Source organism: Pogona vitticeps, chromosome 7 (assembly GCF_051106095.1).
Source record: "Pogona vitticeps strain Pit_001003342236 chromosome 7, PviZW2.1, whole genome shotgun sequence".
Taxonomy (NCBI): Eukaryota; Metazoa; Chordata; class Lepidosauria; order Squamata; family Agamidae; genus Pogona; species Pogona vitticeps.
Window position 1 is genome coordinate 32,869,335 of NC_135789.1, and position 21,311 is coordinate 32,890,645.

Here is a 21,311-nt window from a genome sequence, read left to right on the forward strand (position 1 = left end):
GTCCAGCCCTGCTTGCAGGGCCTCGTGTACCCTGTACTCGGAGGAAGGGGAGCAGCTGCCCCAGGCGTTGCCTTCAGGGTGTGCAGCAGGCGGTCCTCCAGCAGCTGTGGGACTTCCAACGCCCATCCGCCCCAGCCAGCATGGCCACTGAGGAGAAAGTACAGTAACTGGGCGTTTTGACCCAAAACAGGCGGAAGGTCCAAGCTTCCCCCTCGACCGTCCTGCCCTCATGGTTTGGAGCGAACGGGGTGGTTCCAACCACAATGGGCAACGAGTGGCCCTCTGGATGTTATTGATGAGGGTGAGGCATGATGGGAGTTGTAGTGCAAGCCCATCAGAAGGATCATATGTCCCTTGTCCCTCTTCTGGAAGTACTATTGGGTTTACCATAGCCACTGGTCCCGTCTTGTCTTGGGAGAGGCAGAGGAGCTGCCAGTTGTGTGTGTGTGTCTTTGTGTGTGTTTGTGTTTTGGGAAAGGAGGGAGAGAGCTGCCTTCTTCCCCCCCCCCATGACTCGGTGATAACAAGATGTGGGTTATGCAAATGAACAGCCTCCTTGCCATTACCATAACTTTCAATAATTAATGAGAACGGCTCGAGGGCTCCCGATTCCCTGCTCTTCATCTGCATATTTATTAAGGCCTATAAATGATTCAGAGCCCCCTCCCCTCCGGAAAGGGCCTCGGACACACGTCCCACCCTCCCCTCCCAAGTCACCAGATGGCGCGCGGAAGTGGCGGAGGGCGATGGCGGCTTGGGGGGGGGCAGCGCCCAGTCTTTGGCCCATGGCTTTTGCTTCAAGGGGCCGGGGTGGAGAAGAGAGGGCCAGAGCAAAGGAAAGGGGGTCCCTGGCGAAGGAGAGCCCTCTCCCCCTTCGCTCCGCCGGATCACGCAGGTTTGTGCGCTGCGTCTGTGTATTTTTCCTCTGCGCCCACAATTGGCCTCTAATGTTGCTTTAATTGACACTCGGAGGCGAAAGGGGAGGGCGCAAAACTCAGCAATCAGGCTCGTCTTCGTTAATGGCTTTTGTCGTCCTCTCCCTCAAAATAAATCAGTTTGTTAAAGAAAGGGACGCGAGGCTGGGTGTGTTTTTGGGTCAGAAAGGGAGAGAGTGCGGGCGAGTTTGCACGCAATAAGCGTGAATGCCAGCCTTGGTGCGCAGTGGTACGGTTTCTTTGTGAGTGAGTCGTGTGAGGATGGCACAAGCTTGTGTGCACCTAGTTGTGTGAGAAAGTGCAGAATGTTTGGGAGTGTCTGTGGGGTGTGAGGGGGCCCTTCAATGCGGGATTGGCTGATATTCACGTGGTCCGTCGCCTGCAGGTGCTGCACTTGTGCACAATTGCACAAACAGAGGTGCAAAGGTGCCTCCGATTGTGTTGCTCCCACAGGCCGTGGCGGCCGCCCCGATGTTTCACAAGCATTGCTCACCTCCTCACCCCTTTGGCGAGGGGCTCCGGTCTCATCGCCTCCCCCCCCCCTCCGCCACCATCACTGCTTCGGCCCAGAGCCATAAAGCCGCATGACGGTAATGCGCCTCTATTAAGCTAAGCTATCTAATGATAATAAAATGGCACATTTAACTTTAAAACATTTCGCTTGACTCCGTGAAGTGTGCATTGGAGGGGTGGGGTGGCCGAGGGGGGCATCCAGCCGCCTCTTTCCCTCTCTGCTTAATGAATCCTAAGGTTTAAATGACTTTTTGGGAAGTTTATTACGTACATGCTTTCAGCGGAAGTAATTGGCTGGAGGGGAGCGTTCAGAGGAGGAGGAGGGAAAGGCCCCGACTCCCCCGGTGCGATCAGACAAACAACTCTCAGCACCTAGGTTGCGAAGAACCCTAAGCGGCTTGCCCATTGTCGTCTTTCCCCCTCCTCCAATTTCACAAGAGAAAGATGAGAGAACAACCCAGAACCTTTCAAAGAGAAGACCCCTTCGGGTGAAGTTCCACAAATCCAGGGTCATGGCGGGATAAAGGTCTCATCCAGACACCCCGTGGGGTTCTGCCTGTTAGGAGCGTTGGTATGGTTGGCCTGGGCTGTGTCACAGGGGCTAGGGCCTTTAAAGAAGGGGAAATTTGGAGGGATGGTGGGATGTCTTTTCAGAGAACTTGGAAAGCGGCTTTATAAAAAGAGATTGGGGCCCAGCCGAGGTCGGCAGCTGACAGCCCACAAGGGCGCCTTGGACTACAATGTACATCATGCTCACCCTCGGCACTTTTGGCCAAGGGCAGAGGGAGGTCACAGTCCTCCCACCCTAAAGGATCCGTGACCCTTCTAGTGCTTGTAATGCTTTAAAAGAAGGGATGGTTTGTTGTTTCTGCCAAATCTTTATTTTGGTTGCTGTGGGTTTTTCGGGCTCTTTGTCCGTGTTCTGAAGGTGGTTCTTCCTAACGTTTCGCCAGTCTCTGTAGCCGGCATCTTCAGAGGATAGCACTCTGTGCTCTCAGTGCTGTCCTCTGAAGATGCCCATGGCTACAGAGACTGGCGAAACGTTAGGAAGAACCACCTCCAGAACACGTCCAAAGAGCCCGAAAAACCCACAACAACCATTAGATCCTGGCCGTGAAAGCCTTTGCAAATACATTGAATCTTTATTTTGTTACTCATACTGTAGCTTTTAATAAAAACAGCAACAGACTTTTACAAGCTGTGGGTGTCGCTAGTCAAGACAACAATGCTGTCGGTCAGGGCTAAAGAGTGTGGCTGCGCTTGGCCCTTCTCGCGGCCGGGGTGGTGGTGGTGATGATGGTGAGCTCAAGGCGCTGAGCCAGTTCGCAAGGTCACCAATTTGTATTTGTTTGTTTTTTAAGGCAAGGCGCGGCCTCCGCGCCTCTTTCTTGGCCGGTCGTAGTCAGCTTGAGAGAGGTTCACAGAGAGGCTTTCGTCAGGCCTGGGAAACGGCTTATCCGGAACGGCGCCAGGTTGTAAGAGGGCTCCTGGCCCAGGCACAGCTGGCCAAGGACCTTCCCGATGACGGGGGCAAACTTGAACCCGTGGCCTGTGAAATAGAAAGAGAGAAGAAAAGCGAGAGGATCCCAGTCCAGCTCTCCTTCTGCCTCCTGCTGTGGAGGAAAGAGCCCAAAAAGAACCAGCCAGGTAAAGGTGGAGCGTCTGTATCCCTGGGGCTGGATCCAGCCCTCCTGTGTTCCCAGTAGAAGAGACTTCCGGGGTCTCTCCAAAGCCCGCGTCCCCTTCCCTGTTGGGGATGAAGAGACCTGTTTGCATTATGGAGCTGCCCAGGGTCTTGCGAAAATATGACACATTGGGGGTGGGTGGGGTGGGATTGTTGTAACGCTGTTGCAGGGAAATGAAATAATTCCTAAAGACCGAAAAGAAATTCTGCTGGGTTGAACATAAGGCCTGACTGGTCTAAAGTCCTGGATCCCTCGGTGGACAACCCGATGCCTCTGGGAAAGCCTGCCGGCCGGCCATGAGAGTTGCCATCATCACCAGCTCAGAGGTCAGTTTCTCCTGGGTCTGGAAATCCCCTCCCTCTGCCCCCCCCCGAGAGAGAATTGTGGCTCCTGTCCATCCATGGAGGTCTCACACATTAATGGCCAGTCCTTTCTTACTCTGAGAAATCCTCCCTTTTCTAAGAAGTGGGAGTTCAGCCAACACAAGGATGGGCGTCATCGGAGAGCCTCGAAAGACCCAACCAAGGACTCGTGGGTTGTCCTGGAGTGTGGGAGGATGGGCGCTGCCCCCTAAAAAAACCCAGAGAACCTTACCTGAAAACCCAGCTGCGATGACAATATTCCTAAAACGCGGGTGCCGATCTATCACAAAATCCTTGTCTGGGGTGTTCTGAGGCATTGGGGGGGGGGGGGAGAGAAAACAAGATGTGCAGTTCAGGCAGGCTTGTTTCCAGCTCTCGCTGGGTTGGTGCTGAGCATCAGCCTTGGAACCTTTAGGTGCCCTAAAAAGCTGTCTGTGAGTTGCCCCCCCACCCTTCCCAGTAAGAAAAGCAAGACAGGGCAGCTTTCAGCCAGGTGGGACAGCCCTCCTCCCAGACCCCTTTGGGATTTGGGGGCTAGAACACCCATCGCCCCCCTTTCCAGCACAACTTGTTCACCCACACTGTCAGCTCCTCAAAGATAGACCTCTTTCTGAATAGGGAGGTCCTGTTTCAGCTAGTGGAGAGGATCACAGCAGCCGATCCCCATCTTTTCTCCTCTCTCTTTCCACTTGTATCGAAAGAAATTATCCCCTGTTCCTGGGAGCACACTTGGATCGTGGCAATCACTCCGTCCTGTGGACACAAGGCCTGTCAGTTTATCAGGCCTCCTTTGGAGAAGGGCTTCTGTCACCAGCCCAGCCACGGCTAAAATTGCACCTCAGCCGACATTCCTTGTTCCGACCCCTCAAAAGCAGCGCAGGGATTCACTCCTAATGCCTGGCCTGTCTGCTTGTCCCCAGGCATCCTGACGGCTTCTTACCGTGTATAGACAGCGTTCTTGTACAGCGGGTTCAGGATCAAGGCTTGGCAGGTACTTGCTCACAAAATCTTGTAGGATCTGAACATCAGGAACGGGGTTTGGAGAGGCCTGGCTCAGCTGGTCGGGGGTGTCTGGATCCACCGGTGTACCATGATGATAGCAAATCTGGAGAAGGCCTAGTAGTTAGAGCCCCCCCCCCCATTGGCCCCTTGTACCCCCATGTACAGCTGTGAAGGACCTTTCTCTCAAAAATCTTTCCAGATCCAAGGTTTTATTTCCTCCCCCCACCTGTTGTGCAGGCTGCCCCAGGGCCCCGTCTCCCAGCATCTGCCCCTGGGCCACCCCTCTTGTTCCGGCTCCTGGTAGGGCTGGCCCGACTGTTTCTATGAAGATGGCAGCCACTCCGGTGTTTTTTTAAATAGGCCATCAGCCCCCACCCACACCCTCTCCACGGCTAACCAGCCGGGCTCCCTGCCCCTCTCTCACCTTGACTAGACCCGGGTACTCGTTGGCTGGCAAGCCGTAAATGTGGTGCTGGCTCCCGTTGAGGCAAATGCCAAGGAAACAAGGCATGGCTTCCAGGGTGGCCGGCGGTTTTGCCCGCCAATAGCAGACGCTGATCCGGAGGGGCTGGTGGGAGGAAAACGGAGGAAGGAAGGGGCTAAGCCGGTGGGCACGCCCAGGCGGAACGAAGTGTCACTGATGGATTTGCCCACTGCTTTCCCCCAGAGAAGTGTGCCCAAAACGGTTCACAATGTCGTGGATGCATAGGGCTAAACGTTGCCCTTTAGAAACAGTCGGAGGAAGAGTGGTAAACAACTCTTCCGTCAGTCAGGAAACATGGGAAGAAAACATCCGTCTGTACACAAAGAAAAGGACCTAAACCCATTCGCTTAAAAATAAACAGGGAAAGAGAGAACGGATTAAGAATATATGGCTCTCCAAGAACCTCTGCTCAACCAAGGCAACCTGGGAGTTCTCCACCAGTTAACCTTTGGATCTTGGCCGGCCAAGTCATCTGATCCTCCACAGTCCCGACTAGCTCGTGCACTGGCATCGCTCCTTGACGGTGAGTGGGAAGCCAAATCGAAAAAAGCCTTGCACACTTATCACTCAATACTCTACATCTGTTGGATTTCTGCCTGTTCTCTCCGAAGGTGGAGAGCAGGAAATGCTGGATCATGCACTTTTTGGGGCCATCCTTATAGCTCCCACCTCCCCGCCAGGCAGTCCAAAAAACACTGAAGCCAAGGTGGACGCCTTGAGAAACGCATGCCGACTGTTCCTGGCTCTGTCAGGAGCAGGCCTTTTGCAAGGATAACAGCTCTTGGGGGCTCATTCGAGACCTAAGTGGCAGTAGGCAAAATCCAGCTGGTCAGAAGGCTGGTTCCTCAGCTTGAGGGAATAAGAAAGCCCAGGTGGTGGTAAGCAGGTAGCGTCACCGTCTGACAATCAGCATCCCACCTCCAACGCCAGTCTTTCTGGCCCCTGTGCCACCTTGCTTGCCCCTTACCTGGAGAGGCAGGTGCAGGCCTAGGGAGGCCAACAGTGGACCCGTCCACGCTCCGGCAGTGACCACTAGGCTTCTAGCCCGGTGCTCCCCTAGGCTGGTTATTACGGTGACCACGGCCCCTGGGATGATGCTGAGCACTTTCTCACCATCACGCACGGTCCCTCCATCACGTCGGAATTGATCCTAAGAGAGAGGGAGGAGGGCAGAGAAGAGTGATCAGCCGGTGCGGTTCCAGGCTCTGCCGGGAGATTTCTTATTTAAAGCCAAATCTGTATTTAGAACTCTTGAGGACTAGAAATTTGGTTTGACCTGGCTTCGTGACAACGTACTGACCTCATGCACAGACGTTTCTAGACACAATCTCACCAGGTGTGTGAGATACAGTATCTATCGCCATCTTCAGTGACTTTCGAGGGCTGATTCGAACCCGGGTCTCCCTAATCACACTCTCTCCACAACACTTCGCTGACTGCTCCAAGGAGTTGCATAGCAATGATTTTTGGCTTTTTGTGGCCTTGGGATGAGGTGTTAAAAGTCATTTCTCAAGCTCTGAGCAATTTCTCCGAGCCAGGGGAAAAAAAGGGGGGAAATTCAGCCTTGCTTCCCTTAAAGGCTGCGGAAATCCTTTTTAAGGGCTTTCCATCAAGCCGTAAATGTGGTTTATTTCTCCGAGACCCTTTGGTCTCCAGCGATGTCTGCTCTTCGGTTTATATTGCTGCATTTTGTTTGAGGAAATGTTTTCTTGCTCCGCTTTTCATTTTTGAAAAACACAAGCCAACATCTTTGTTGTTTTATGGCAGTGTTTTGGAGTTGCCTTGTTTTTATGCCATCGGTAGCTTTTGATGGCCTTCAAGCAAGAGGAAGGGGGAAAAAACACTCAGCGTATAAAGCAGAAATAGAATAAAATGGGAGGTCTGCAGCCGTTCCCCGTGGCAAAGAGAGCCAGAAGTTGGGGGGGGGGTGCAAGACAGGGGGAAAGGGGCTCCCCAGGCATGAAAAAATGGCCTCCAAAGGTGCTTCGTTCATTATTGCCAGCCGACCGGGAAGTCTCTTCCTGCCTGTGTGGTGGTTGGTTGGCTTTGCTTGAATCCATTTTATGGCGTGTCAGGGAGTTTGACAGGATGACGAGATTGCAATACGATTGTGATGGAGCAGGATCATACCTGCTTTTCGTGTTGCAAATGTATCTGTGTTTTAGTTGCAGGAATAGCTGCACTCAAGCGACTCAGAAGTACGGTACGTAACTGGGAAGGAGAAGGCAAGAATCCCCAGGGCCCGGCCTGTCTCGGCCACCCTTTCCCCTTCCTCTCTTGGCCAGCCCTTTGGCTTCTCTCTGCCCCTTCCTGCCACCCCACCCTTCTCAAGCAGCCACCCTCTCTCTGCATGTCTCCCTTCTCCTTTTTACAGCTCCCCATCCCACCCCACCCCATTGCTGCCTCTTTCTCTCTCTCTCTGGCTCCTCTTTTCTCTCTGGGAGGGGGTCCCATTTATCTCTCTCTCTCTGCTACCCCCTCATTCTCTTTTTTTTAAATCTCAGCCACCCTTCCTCTCTCTCTTTCGGCACTCTCTTTTTTCTCTGTGTTAAACCCCTCCCCTCTTCCCAGCTACCATTTCCTTCCTTCCCTCCCTCCCTCTCTCTCCCCCCCTCTCTCTGTGTGCTGTCTTTCCTCCCCCGTGCCAGCCAATGAGAGCGAGGGACAGAGGTCGGGAATGAGATCAGAGGCGAGAGTAACAGAAATGAAGAAAGGAGAGCTGCAGAGATTTAGGAGTAAACCTCCATTTCTCTCTCTCTCCCTCCCCCCCCCAATTAAGCCTACCCTCCTTACCTGGACAGCTTTAAGTGCCTTGTCGGCGTACAAGACCCCAGCTGTGTGGTCGGATATGGCCATCTCTCCGCCACGCAGGTGGATCTCCGGGAACCTTTGGGCCAAAGCTTCGGGAGTTAAAGTTTCTCTCGGGATACGGTGGTGTTCCATGGCCTGACAGTAGCTTTGGAACTCAGGATCCTCCTGGCGCCCCAAAATCAGTGCCGTAGTTGGTCTGTGGAAGAAGGTATGAGTTTTGGGGTGCAACAGACCTGGGGAAAGGTTGACCTTTTTGACCTTGAGCAAGTCAAATGATCAGCCTCTAGAAAAGTTCCTTGGGGAGTCATAGTTCAGTGGGAGGGTCTTGCTTTGCTCACACAATGCTCCAGGTTGGACCCCCAGGCGAGGCTGACAGCCCTGGAAAACTCTGGCAGCCGTTCAGGGTTGGAAATAGGAAGCTACAGTAGTTGACAAAGGCTCCTTCCTTCCTTCCTTCCTTCCTTCCTTCCTTCCTTCCTTCCTTCCTTCCTTCCTTCCTTCCTTTTTAAATTAAACTTTTCTCCAACAGCATGAGAACTAGAAACTTATTTTGCCTTAGCTTGATTGTAGAGCATCTGTCTAGCCTTCAGAAAAGGTGCTGGGTTCCGATCCCAACATCTCCACTTACAAAAGGCTCCTGTGGCTGGTAAGGGAGAAGCAGGCAAAGCTTGAGGGTTGGGGGGGGGGATTAAAGTTCAAGCCTGATCTAAAGCAGCTCTCTAATTTTCCCCCCAAAAAGGCCGCCCGCCAGCAGGCTCAAAGAGGGTGTCGGCGCCGCACTGGACTGAGCGACAGGCCTCCCCTGAGCTCCTTGTCGCTAATAAGACGGATGGGTCTATTACAGCTGACCCTGGCGAGATGAAAAATCATTTAGATGTGCATTTCCTTAATGGCGCTTCTTTTATAGAGTCCCATAAATTATAGGGCGAATCTGTCTCGGCTGGCTGGCAGTGGGGCAGGGAGCGTGTCCATGGGGGCGGGTGGGGAAGTAGGAGAGCCAGATGGAAGGAGGGGGCGGGTGGGCAGGCCCTGAAACACAGGGAAGGCCTCCTGGAAGGAGAAGCAAGGTCCTCCTTTGAGAAGGGGCCGCAGGGCTCAATGGGTAGAGCAGCTGCCCTACGGAGAGCATTAACCTTTTGGCACCTCCAGGGGAAAATGGGCCCCCGAGTCAGTGGTGGGGAAGGTCTCTGCCTTCAGTGGATTGCTCAGAGTGGCGTTGCAGGGCAGAGGAGAGGAGCTGGATCGAGATGGACAGAGTCTGGCTTGCAAGGGGAAAGGTGCCCGGGTTTTCTTACCAGGCCAGGCATTTTTTTCCCTTTGATGAGGTCCCCAGGGCTTGTGTTCCAGTGGCAAGCAGGTCCAGAGGCACAAAGGGGGCTGGGCCAGAAATTCCAGGCTGTTTCATGGCTAAAAGGCTCCTTCCGCCTTTCAGGACATGGGGTGGAAGACGGCGTGGAAAACCTGGGAGAGCAGCCGAACCGCCTCCGGGTGCCTCAAGGAGGTGGCCGTCTGGGTAGCCTCAGAGCATCAGATCCAGGCCTTGTTGGATTGTGGGTATTCTTGGCCAAAACAACCTAACTTTCTGGGACCCGTATTGCCAAAAAAATACCCCACACTTTTTTCTGACCTCAAGCTTTAACGCTCCAGATGTAATGATTGAAAGGGGCTTTAGACCAGATCTCCCCCCTCCTTCCACCAAGGACTGTCCAAGACACGCAGGGTGTGACTTGCGATGTTCTGTGAGGGTGCTTTGCCGTACCACCCCCACCCCATCGTCCATTGGGCCAGCTCTCCCCCCCCCCCAGCCACCTCCAGCCCAGCAGCCTCTCTCTCACCTGTAGAGCTTGGTGCCAGTTTCGGTCTCCAGCTCCGCCCAGAGGCGGTGGGCCTCTGGCATCATAGCCACATAATGGGCCTCCGGGTAGGCGCTGCGGATGATCCGGCTCTGTCCGTGGGAGCTCCCTCGGGTGTGAGGGAGAGGGAACTAGAGGGAGGGGAGAGGAAGAGGAAGGAAAGGGTCACCCTAGCACCCGGAATGAGGTCGCCTCTGATTTGGAAGCAAAGCAGGGTTAGGCCTGCTTGGTCCTCCTGCAATGGGGAATTTATTCGGTTCACCGATGGGTCTCCAGGGGGGCTAGGAGAACCAGCCTTGTTCGGGAGGCAGGGCCCAGATTTTAGCCCATTGGCAAGGGAACAGAAAAGGTGGGGAGGCTGAGGCCCTGCCGATACCTGCTCCAGTAACAGGGTCTTCTGCCCTCTCTTGGCCAGGTGGTAAGCCGCCCAGGCGCCCTGGATGCCCGCACCCACAACAAGGGCATCGTAGAGGGTGCCGGTTTTCCCTCGGGTGGCCATGGCTGTCCCTTCCCAGTCGTGCCTTTCCTCTTTCGTGGTCTGCCTCTGCAGGCTCCGGCGAGGGGACTTTGGAACGTGGACTTTGCTTCCCGATCCCACCCCTCGAGGAGAAGAGGGACACCTTGTGCCAGGTCCTGCTTTTGCTGGCATCCGAGAAAGAGCTTTGGACTGGGTGCCCGCTCCAGGCTCTGAGAAGCCTCTGCGCCTCTCCTCTGGGCTGGCCTTCTGCCTTCTCTCTTCGCTTTCCCCCAAACTCTGGATTCTCTTGAGAGTTTCTCTTGAATCGAGACCACAGTCCAGCCTCGCTTCCCCAGCAAGGGAAGAGAGGCAAGCCAAGCTTTCCAGAAGAAATATCTCAGACAAGGACCTTCTAAGGCTTAACCATCCTCCCAGTGTGGGAGGGAGGTCAGTTGAGGAGTGTGTGCAACCACGTTGCTATCCTTCTTCCTTTCTCTCCCTGCCTCATTTTCATTCTTAAGAGGCACAGGGACACTTTCCTCACTCTTGTTGGCAAAGCACAGCCCTGTTGATGCAAAAAAACGCCTCAATCTTCAGAGGCCTTGCTGGCTCATTGTTTTGGACCTTTCCTGGCATCCCAAAACCTTCACAGAGTTGCTTTGTTTCTCATTTAGTTAAAAACAGAGAGGGAGGGAGAGGCTAGTCCCTGCTTTCAGCCTGGCCATCTAAAAGAGGGTGAACGGAAGACATGGCATGAAAAGAAAAAAGGAAGGGGAGGGTAGAAGAAAACAAAAGCGATTCAGGCCACGAGTTCAGAAGGTCTTCAGCCTCTCAACTCTGGGGGAACGGCTGCCAGGTGGCTGTTGGAAAAAAGACAAGACTTAATGGAGCTGGCTCTCGAGGAGGGCGGATAGGGGCCCCTGCTTTCCTCCTCTCCGCCTTCTACTCCAACCTGGAATCTGGAACCGAGAAGCCTCCCCCAGATTTATGTCTGGTTGTAGCACCGAAATCACGTGAGCCTCGTTGGTCCTGAAGAGGTGCTCAGAGGAGATGATGGATGAGAGCTGCTGCACGTTTCTCCTCCCCCCCCAGCCCCCATTCCCCCTCCTCCTGTGCCCCGTCAGCTCTCCTCCCCCTGCCCCCCTCCACCCCAGCTCAGCAGCTCCATCTGTTAATACCTCCTTGTTCCAGCTCCAGGGACTGCATTTCCCTCCCGAGCCAGGGAAATGCTTTGCCAAACAATAGCTGCTTGGGAGAGACGCCAAGGCAAAGTAGGGCAAGCAGAAGCTTTTAAAAAAGAAAGAAAGAAAAAGCCCCAAATTCAGCTCTGGGCAAGAGATGGAGACCCAGATGCGCCGCTGCCAGAGGGCCCTGGACGGCTGGTGGCCGCTGGAGGGGAGGGCCTGGCCCTCCTCGTTGCCCTCCCTGTCTTCTAGTCCCAGAATGGGTGGAGCTTATGGATACCAGGAGAGGGTGGCACCACGCAAGCCGCTGTTCCACGCGCTTTGGGAAGCCCTGGTTAACTCACTGGTTTCGGAATCAACAACCAAGTCTCAAAATCGGCCACAAGGCTTCATGTCTGCCCCGGACCTTCTCTGACGCATCAGGGTCAGGCCCCCTGACTCATTTGATGGGAATGGTCATTATGTGCCTGTCACGTTGGTTCCAATTTTATGGACTGACCACCTTCGAAAGTCTCGTCCTTAAGGACAAGAAAGTGGAGCCCAACAAAATGTTGCCGGGGGGGGGGGACACCCGGATGGTGGGTGCTAACAGCAAATCTGTTCCGTCCAGGGGTTAGATTTGATGAGCTTTGAGATGCTTTCCAACTCCACACATCTGTGATTTTATAAGTGTACTTCAGTGATCAGGAACTCCAGTTTTCATTTGGATAATTGAAAAGCAATGTGACACCAGGGAAGGAGTTTTGAAATATGTAGAGATGAATGAAAGGGAAAAAAAACCCAGCCTGGGTGGGATTCAAATTTGAGATAACGATTTGTTATCCGTGAAAATAGATTGTCGCCGAACACTCAACGAGATGCATGGATTAAAAATATAAAAATAAATTGATGCCCTGGATGTCAAAGTGGAAGTGTTAGAGGCCGATTTGCATAACGAGAAAGCGACAAATAACTAACGAAGCGCCAGAGACGGAAAATGGAAATAGAAGGGCGTCCATTTCAATGACTTAGAGAATGTTAAATCTGAGAGAAATGATGTAAGGGCACCACAATATGCCACTCATTTGGGCTGCTGGAGGAACGGGAAAATAAAGTGCGAATTTCAGCTGTGAATTTTCAGTAGCTCAAAGTAGCTTTAAAAGGAATGGAAAATTTCCAGTTCTTGAAGGAGAAATGAGGATGTTCCTCTCTTCCAAGAGATTTCTTCTCTAATCTGTGTTATTTGAAAAAAATATATAGATCTAAGGAAGATGTTCATTTCTGGGGCCAGACCAGGCAGCGTCAGTTCCACTTCTTGATTTTGGAGAAGGGCGAACAGTATAGGTTGATTAAGGTTGATTAAGTTTCTGTGATTTTTGTCCTTGTGTGGCCTTAATTACAGTTGAGATCCATTGTACGATTCTTTTTTAAAAAAATTTAAAAACCCCATTCTGATGAATTTCGAGATGATTATAGGAGATGATTTCAATGGAATAATGGGGGGAAACATTTTTTTTAAAGAAAGGATAGCTGAGCAGCTTGATTAGAGATCACACCAAAGTTCAGAAGCAGGGGCACTTGTAAAGGTTTCCCCGTGAAATTCAACTTTCTCCCAGTCTCATTTCCAACAGAGCTGAAATCCCATCAAAGTCCAATCCTAGCGGATAATGAGTTCACCTTTTCTGGTCACCCCTTTTCTCACCCATACCGAAATACTCAACAGCGCTGACCCCGAAGGCTGCCTTGCAAGGTCTCCTTAGCTGCAGGGAGGCAAAAACAGCACCATCTTGGCTGCAGGGGGCGGGGGGGAGTGTCCTTTCTTAGGGGTCCTGAGGGTTTAGGTCACTGCAGAAGCTCCCTGTGTGCAAGAGGTCCAAGACCTGAGTTAGAAAAAGTTACTTCTGGTGGTTCTAGTACCAAAATAAACGAATAATCTAGACTTGGTTTGGGACATGTAGTTTGAGCGGCATCTAGTATCCTTTCTAACTATTCCCACACCCTGATTAATTTAAATTTAGGGTTGAGGAAGCCAGTGTTTCTCGGCAGAGACCTTGGAACTGAATCTGTCCTTTGGCGCACTTTGTGGGGCTGGCTGATACCAATTTCTTTGACCACCTGTGCCTCTCCTCCTGCACAGGATCCCCTGCGTTTTGGCACCTCACACAGCTGCCTATGCAGGCAGGAGCCCATAGAAAGCGGCTCTAGGGGTTCCAGTCAATAAGCTTAGGGATCTTTTCGTCCTGCACAATCCGTAAACAGATTTCCTGACCAGATAAAGTGGTAGGTTTCCTTCCTTTTTTTTAACCGAACACTCCTCTCCGGATGGATTCTTCCGATGCAGGAGTGAGAACCACCGCACTCGGTCCCTCCATTCTGCCTATAAAATTATTTAATTAACTTTGATGGCCTTGTCTTCTCTCTTGGAACGAAGTGGTCCTCATCTCATTTTTACTGGAAACATTAATGGTGTGGGGGAAAATAGACCAACACACTTACTTGTTATGCTGGTGGTGGTGGTGGTGGTCGGGGAGGCCCGCCGTGGTGCCAAGAAGAAAGGTAAGGTAAAGGTAAAGGTTCCCCTTGACAATTTTTGTCCAGTCGTGTTCGACTCTAGGGGGCGGTGCTCATCCCCGTTTCCAAGCCATAGAGCCAGCGTTTTTGTCCGAAGACAATCTCCCGTGGTCACATGGCCAGTGCGACTTAGACACGGAACGCTGTTACCTTCCCACCGAAGTGGTCCCTATTTATCTACTTGCATTTGCATGCTTTCGAACCGCTAGGTTGGCGGGAGCTGGGACAAGCGACAGGCACTCACTCCGTCGCGTGGATTCAATCTTACGACTGCTTGGTCTTCTGACCCTGCAGCACAGGCTTCTGCGGTTTAGCCCGCAGCGCCACCACGTCCCTTTAGCACAGGGTAAGAAGAAAGACAAGCCTGGAATTACTCCACGGGCCAAATCCTTATCTGCCCACCATTTTTTGAGTTTCTCTCATGTTTGGTTTGTGGCCACGACAGAAAACAGTCCTTTTCCTCGTGTGGCTCTAATTTCTCCTCTCGCTTTTACATCCTTTGGACCTGGCTTTCAATCAGAATAATAAGAATAATGGGGATAATGATGAGGGGGGAGCCGACAGCTGCACCTTGTCTTGTGGGCAATTTGTCTGCCTGTAGCCGGAGGCAGAGAACTGGGGCAGGAGAAAAGCGGGTGGAGGCAGGGATGCAAGGAATTTGGGGGGGGGGATTTGGAAGAAAAGAGAGGGGCGATCAGGTCTCTCTGGTCCCTGGGAAGTAATAAAAATAAAACCAGTGAAATCTCTGAATTTCACAGGACGGCACACATGCCGAAAGTTCTTCCATAGAGCTAATGAGGATGGATGGATCTCGGGGGCTGCAGCGGAGGGGGCGCCTGTGTCGAAAGAGGAAGGAGGCATCCGTGCTGGGTTTGGGTACGGGAGGAGCGTTTTGTTCATTTCCAAGCAGCGTCAGAAGGACAGAAAAGGCATCTGTCGCTGGCAGCCTTGAGCTCCTTCCCAGCAATTCCATGGGGAGGCCAGAGAAGAGTCGGGGGTGGTTGGCTGCCGTTGTGTTTTATGGCTGTAGGCAGAACAGGAATGTGGAAATCTGTCAGTCTTGTTGCCGTTTGCGGTCTTCAGACTCTCTTTCCAGGCTGTGATTCTCCATTTCCCTCGTGGCTCCTACTGTGTTTACGTACGTTTTCCAAACATTTGTACATTTCTGGCCATGCACTTTTTTTGCATCCCAATGCAGGCCTGGTTCTGTGCTGCTTCCCCACCCCACCCCCCACTTTCCCCAAGCTGAAATCATGTTAAAGACAACGTCCCCGCAGACCCTCAGGGTGGAGGATTCAGACTGACTAGCGAAGCCCATGGGGACCTCCAGGGCACCAGTCCGAAAGCAGAGCAAACTGCAAGCATGTGCAGGGTTCCTCTGTGAGAATTAGATGTCTTTCCAGACTTAAAGAATCTCTGCCTCTAGTGACGTGCTCTCTATAATGCCTCCTAAATTCAGTCCCAGGGGTCAGAAGCCAAGAAATGAGCAGATGACGATTCTGGGAATTACCGTCTCAAAAGCCCACATTTTCCACATCCTCTTGCCGCTGGAGTGAAGGGTTAAGCCAAAGGCTTTGGCGTGAAATTGGCTTTTTGAGGAAGAATTTCGGCTGGAGAAAGACAGGTACAGATCTGTTTGCAAAGGAACAATGGCCCTCGAATGCCAACATGTATCTTTACAAATGTTATCCTTTCCATTAGCTGCATATATGCCAGGCAGAAATTCAACAGATGGGGTCTCTTTGCCTGTCAGTGCTTGGAAGAAAGAGGAGGGGGGGAGTAAAAAATTAAAATTCAAGCCAAACTTGTTGAATTCCTGCCACTTGCACAGCTGTGTAAGGCACGCGCGACATCTGTGGGAGGCGAAGGAGCGATGTCTTCGTTAGGCACAGAACACAGAAATATTGCAGCGTGACATTCTTGGTGTATCTTTATGCATCGCCTTGGGTGTTGACGTCTTTTTTCCTCTCTCTCTCTCTCTCTCCCCCACTTTGTTTTCCTCCCCCCTAGAACGCTGGCCAATAAATCCTAACTGTAATTTTACAGAAACGTGGGATCATGATAAATATGCTTTGTAGCGATAGGTAAGGCGGCTTTCGGATGAGTTATTTTTGCAGTGTGTGCCTGTCTCTCTCTCTCTCTCTCTCTCTCTTTCTGTGAATGCACAGTTCTCTCCCCAATAGTTCCACATGCATTTGGCAACAATGACAGGGGCAGCCTGGGAAGTGCTCGTTTTTGGACCCTGAGCCTGTCAAATCTCGCAGCCTCATGGGGGGGGGGAGCCTCATTCCTTCCCCCAATTTTAAGACCTCCTGGTTCGCTCTCTCTCTCTCTCTCCCAACAGAGCCAAGAGGAAAGGATGAAGGGCATTGTAGGCTGAGAACATCTGGGGATGGCCCTATTCTTAGCAGTGACCTACAGCCAGATGATGCTGCCCATCTAGAAATAGGGGGGCACACAGAATCTTCTAGGCCATTGGTTCCCAGCCTGAGGTTCCCAGATGTTTTTGGACTACAACTCCCAAAAATCCTGGCCGGCAAAGCGAGTGGTGAAGGCTTCTGGGCGTTTTAGTCCAAGAACATCTGGGGACCCCCAGGTTGTTGCCCAGCAATGCTCTGTGGTCTCAGGTAGGAGAATCTTCTTCGCTCCCAGGTCCTTTTAAAACTGGTGGTTGTGTTTTTTTCCACAACAAAAGGATAGTAATCTGCAACAAGATGTCTAGAAAACAGATGAAGATTTTTTCAGTAAATGTAAATGGCCTAAACTCTCCCCAGAAGCGGAAAAAGATCTTTCTACAATTGCAGAAACAGAAATCTGATATTATATGCATCCAAGAAACTCATATGAGAAGAAAAGACTTGAAACTGTTAGAATGGCCAAGGTTAGAAAAATTATTTGCAGCCTCTGACGTGGGTAAAAAGATGAAAGGTGTCGCCATCTATATTAAGAAAGAATTGGAATAAAACTGGCGATTGTGGGAAAGAAACCTGGGAGTTGTAGTCCAGAGAAAATCCATTTTGGCACCAACACATTCCTTGCTGGCCTCCTCCTCCTGTGTCCTACCAGGTCTGCTTCTCTCTCTTTCTCTCCCCCCCCCCCCAAAGCCAGGCCATCCCTCCCCTGCCTCCCGGCCTCCTCCACAAGGGCAGGACCTGGGCGTCCAGCAAAGGGGGGGGGGGCTGGCCTGGCCTCTTCAGCACCATGGACAGCAGCCCAATTATTTCTGTGGGCAGATGTCACCGCATGGCAGGGAGGTTGGTCCCTGGCAGACTTAAGAGGCTCAGCAAATTTCTCTACTCCTCTCTCTCCCCCTTTTCTTTTTTATCGTTAAGAAATGTAACCGACCATGTCAGCAAAATAAAGTACAATAAATCCCGGCTTCGCCAGGGATGCCAAGAAAGGGTACGTGCGACCGCCTAGGGCACCCCAGTCCCTGTTTTTTTGTTATCCCCTGGCTGCATTCCCTGCCAGGGAGGGCGGCAGAAGGGAAGCGGCTTCTCGGTCTGTGGCCAGCGCTGGCGGCTTCGGCTGCTGTCAGCCGGGCAGCAGGAACCAGGCCCACGTCTCCTGATCCTCGGCATCTCCTCCGACTTTTTAAAATTTTCATCAAAGAGAGTGCCGAGTGCGGGCGAGAAGGGGATCAAAGCCAAGCAGGGGGCCAGATGAAACGGTGGTGGCTGAGCTTTTCTGGAGCCCCTTGGGTTCATCTGGTGAGAAAGCACACACGCACAGAGAGAGAGAGAAAGAGAGAGAGAGAGGAGATGTTCCGGTTTGACAACCAGAACCCACATCTTTTAGACATGGCTGCGCCAAGATGGGGAATGTAGTAGAATGAAGTGATTTTCCAGATTTGGGGAGGGGGTTGCTGAGGAGCAAGACCACCGTTTCGCATGCAGAGCATGGCAGGGTCCCCCAGGCTTCCTGGTTACGGCTGGGGAGTGTTCGGGAAACCCAGGCCGGCACCCTCTGCCCAGGGCCTCATGCGCTGACAGGTCTCTCCAGCACCTGGCCCTTGATTGTTTTTCTAACTACAGATGCCTCAGTTTGAAGATGTGACTTCCCGCAAGCAAGGCAGCGGCTGTTCCCCACAGAGTTAGCACAGAACCAGTTAAGTTTCTAGTCCTCATGGGTTGAAAAGAAGCTTTGGTTTCATTAGGAACAAAAAGGTGTGCCTTTGATCCCGAATCACAGGGTGGTTGTCTATTTAAACCTCTGATTGCCCACACTGACCACCCGTCGGGGCTATGTAATATTTCAGACAGGGGGGTCTTGCCCAGCCCTTCATGGACAGGCTGAATGAATGAATTAATGAATGAATGTGCTTTATTACAGTCACTGACGAGCAGATACTGTATATCTAAATGTAACTATAACACAAAAATACCATGAAAAGTAGCGTAAGTTAGCAATAATAATATCACGTGGACAGGCTTGGTGGTTTGAACCCAGACCCTTTTGAATGCAAAGTAAGGTCTGCACCATAAAGAAGCATTAATGATTAAATGTGTATCCAAAGGATACCAGGATTACCAACGGCACAATTCCTAAACATGGTATACATGTAAGACTCGGGTGTGGAAAAGTGAGTGCATGTATGCCTTTTGGAGGCATATACTGTATTCAGATGCATCTGCAGCGGTGGATTCTGGGATCTGTAGTCTTGGAGGTGGAGGGGAAAAGGAACTTTGCTGAGCTCTCAGCTGGATTTCTGAACCGAGGATTTTAATAGCAGGCTTGTTCAGGAGCTGAGGCAGAGAATAGCAAGGAGTTATGAGGAACCTCTGCCCTGCTTCAGCAAAACAATGTGATTTATTTAGATTCCCCCGATACTCCCTGCCATATTTATAAAAACCGACGCAGAAAATTAAACAGCCCAGTCTCTCACTCTTGGCCACCAAGATGCCCCCGACCCACGAGAGCTGATAAAAGTTCTTTTTCCTACTCCTTCTTCTCCTTTTTGATTTATAAACCGCTGATAAGATCAAGTGCAGAGAAATCTCTCTCTCTCTTGCTGCAGGAAGGGTGGGGGGGGGAAAGGAAAAATTAAAACCAGCCCTTCTGGATCTCCCACTGATATGGGAGGGGAGAGATTTATGGGGGGAAAGCCGGGGTTGCTACATGCAGAAGCACACTTCCCTGACCCAGGAAACACTGAGTGGTGGAGACGGGAGTGGGTGGGTGGGTTCTAAATTAAGGCGGACACGGCGCGTGCTAAGAGCCCTGAGGGTTATGCATCTCTAGAGAACGGGGTGTGTTTCTGTCACACCCGCTGTCCTTGGGTTTAGGGAGACGGAGCAGCCCTGCGGCTCTGGCTGGCAGCTGTCATGTCGACCGAACAGGGGATCCGACCTGGGTTTTACTTTGAACTTTTAAAAGGAGCTATTCGATGTGCTGGGCGTCTTCTGGCAATAGGGTTCAGCTCCTTGGATGGCTCATGCCAATCTTGGCCAGAATCCGGAGCGGATTGACTCTGCCACCAACTTGTGGCGACCCCTACGAGTGAGTGACTGCCAACAGCCCTGCTCAGCTCTTGCAAACCCAACCTTGTGGCTTCCTTCACGGAGTCAGCCCATTGCATGTTCAGGCCTCCTCTTCTCCTGCTGCCTCCTGCTTTTCCCAGCAATACCATTTTTCCCAACGAGTCTGCCTTCTTGTGATATAGCAATGCTCCTCTAGATTCCTGAGTGGTTGATTCAGCCTTTTCCTTTCTTCCCAAACTTTGCACACCTATCTTCACCTCCATAAGGACTAGGAGCTTGAGTCCATTTGTTTGTTTCTTTTAAAGCTGGGATTCTCAGGAATCCTGTCCCTCCCTGTGGCCATGCTCGGTCTTGGAGAGAGAGAGAGAGAGGGAGGGAGCACAGGGCCCGCCAGGCCTCCACACTTGGCAATAACGCCACTCAGCGTTGTTACTGGCCCCTGAGCCTTGATGTTGCCACTGGCAGAAGGGCTGGGACGGCTTTTATTAGGAAACTTAATGAGAAGCAGAGAGAAAGCGAAGGAGGCAGACAAAAAACCTTTTTGAACCTGCTCCCTCGCTTCCCCCTTCCTCTCGTTTCCCCGGAAAGGCGAGTAATAAGGCTTTGTGCAAAGTGTTACAGGCAAGAGAGAGAGAGAGAGAGAGAGAGAGAGAAGGTGTATTAGCAGGAAGGAATGATAATCAGATAAATGAGAGACCTGGAGGTGAGACCGGGCTGCCAGGACTCATGCGGCGCCGCCGTTGTGAGGTGTTAATTTGCCTCCGTTCTGGCTGCAGTGGCTTCTTCTTCTCCCGCCTGCCCTCCAGTCCAGGGTCGTGAAGGGAGAGGAGGCCGCGGCTGTGCAGGGAAAGGACGTTTTCCTCTCTGGCCTTTCTCTGGAGCCTCGAAAGCAGGGAGGGCCCCTTGCAACCCCTCCCTGGGATGGTGGGACTGGAGTTCCCCTCCGAGCCTCCCTGGGGATTTTTTCCTTGACTGCGGGCGGTTGAGGAACTGTCTTCACAGCCCACCTTCCAGGGAGCTCGCAGGGGGCTCAAGTGGCTCTCCTCCTCCCTTTCTCCTCACAACAGTCCTACGAGGTAGGGATATTGTTATTGCATGGCTGTCCCAAGCTCCCTCGGGGGCCTTTGTGTCTCTTTTGGGACTCGAACCCAGATTACTCAAGTCCCAGCACTCTCACGATGACAGCATGCTGCCAGAGGGCGACATTGCTGCCTGCCTGTGATGTAAAAGAGCCTGGAGTCGGTCTCTTACCCGTTCCTACAACCGCTTGCACCTCTGGGGGATGCGGCGCTGAAGGCCACCCCCTTCCGGCTATCACTCGGCCAGAAGTGTTCGTGGTCCGTGGCAGAGGTTGTCCTGATTGCGCTTGCACCGAGGAGCTCTCTTTGGTGTTCTGAGGAAGTGGGCGCAGCCCTCCGGGGAAGGATGGGATGTTTGTGGAGATCTGAACTCCAGAGGGATCATCTTTGGGCCCCAGGCCCTGTGGTCCCCCCCCCACACACACACCCTTCCATGGATGATAGAAATAAGGGGAAGCAGTCAACGGAGTTGACATGAACTGCAATACGTAAATACATTATTCTTTATGGAATTTTAAAGAGCACGTTGGTTCTTGGAATGAAGGACTGGATCCCAGGAATGTGAGAAGCCAGAGAAGCAGAGAAGAACGTTTCAAGGGATGCTTCCTCGGCCGGCCGCCACCCCTGGTTAAACAGGTCTGGTAGGTTGTTTGTTTGTTTAGTCGTTTAGTCGTGTCCGACTCTTCGTGACCCCATGGACCAGAGCACGCCAGGCCCTCCTGTCTTCTACTGCCTCCCGGAGTTGTGTCAGGTTCATGTTGGTTGCTTCGCAGACACTGTCCAGCCATCTGGTAGGTTATTATCGGCATAAACTGTTTCAAACCTCTCTCTCTCTCTCTCTCTCTCTCTCTCTCTCTCTCTCTCTCTCTCTCTCTCTGTGTGTGTGTGTGTGTGTGTGTGTGTGTGTGTGTGTGTG

At 52.1% G+C, this 21,311-nt stretch overlaps 2 protein-coding genes and 1 long non-coding RNA gene across 7 annotated transcripts in view; 2 read left to right on the forward strand and 1 right to left on the reverse strand.

Moving 5' to 3' along the window:
- Positions 1–2,589: 2,589 nt before the first annotated feature.
- Positions 2,590–11,195, reverse strand: PIPOX (pipecolic acid and sarcosine oxidase). Its single transcript, XM_020803542.3, has 8 exons — positions 10,022–11,195; positions 9,628–9,776; positions 7,775–7,988; positions 5,949–6,131; positions 4,922–5,065; positions 4,436–4,600; positions 3,728–3,803; positions 2,590–2,997 (listed from the first exon to the last, which is right to left on the reverse strand). Exons 1-8 carry the CDS (start codon positions 10,292–10,294, stop codon positions 2,867–2,869), a joined length of 1,335 nt encoding a protein of 444 aa, XP_020659201.3. The 5' UTR covers positions 10,295–11,195; the 3' UTR covers positions 2,590–2,866.
- On the forward strand, positions 2,991–4,687 carry LOC144584039 (uncharacterized). Its single transcript, XR_013538041.1, has 2 exons — positions 2,991–3,459; positions 4,416–4,687. It is a non-coding gene; the product is annotated as an uncharacterized LOC144584039 (long non-coding RNA).
- A 9,720-nt stretch (positions 11,196–20,915) lies between the features above and the next one.
- Positions 20,916–21,311, forward strand: part of SEZ6 (seizure related 6 homolog) — a 101,408-nt gene continuing 101,012 nt past the window's right edge. For 4 of the 5 annotated variants that reach the window (XM_072978676.2, XM_072978678.2, XM_072978677.2 and 1 more), the window contains exon 1: positions 20,916–21,036. The gene's annotated coding sequence lies outside the window, so the exon portion shown is untranslated. The remainder of the gene's footprint in view (positions 21,037–21,311) is intronic. The other variant, XM_078379196.1, reaches the window with a different exon arrangement.

Bases quoted from the DNA above. Each gene is read 5' to 3' on its own strand.
- PIPOX (XM_020803542.3), bottom strand. From the start codon at position 10,294: ATGCCAGCAAAAGCAGGACCTGGCACAAGGTGTCCCTCTTCTCCTCGA. The intron at 6,132-7,774 runs GTAAGGAGGGTA...CCTCTCTCTTAG, and splicing joins AGGCACTTAAAGCTGTCCAG to GATCAATTCCGACGTGATGG. The intron at 4,601-4,921 runs GTGAGAGAGGGG...GGCCTTCTCCAG, and splicing joins AGTACCCGGGTCTAGTCAAG to ATTTGCTATCATCATGGTAC.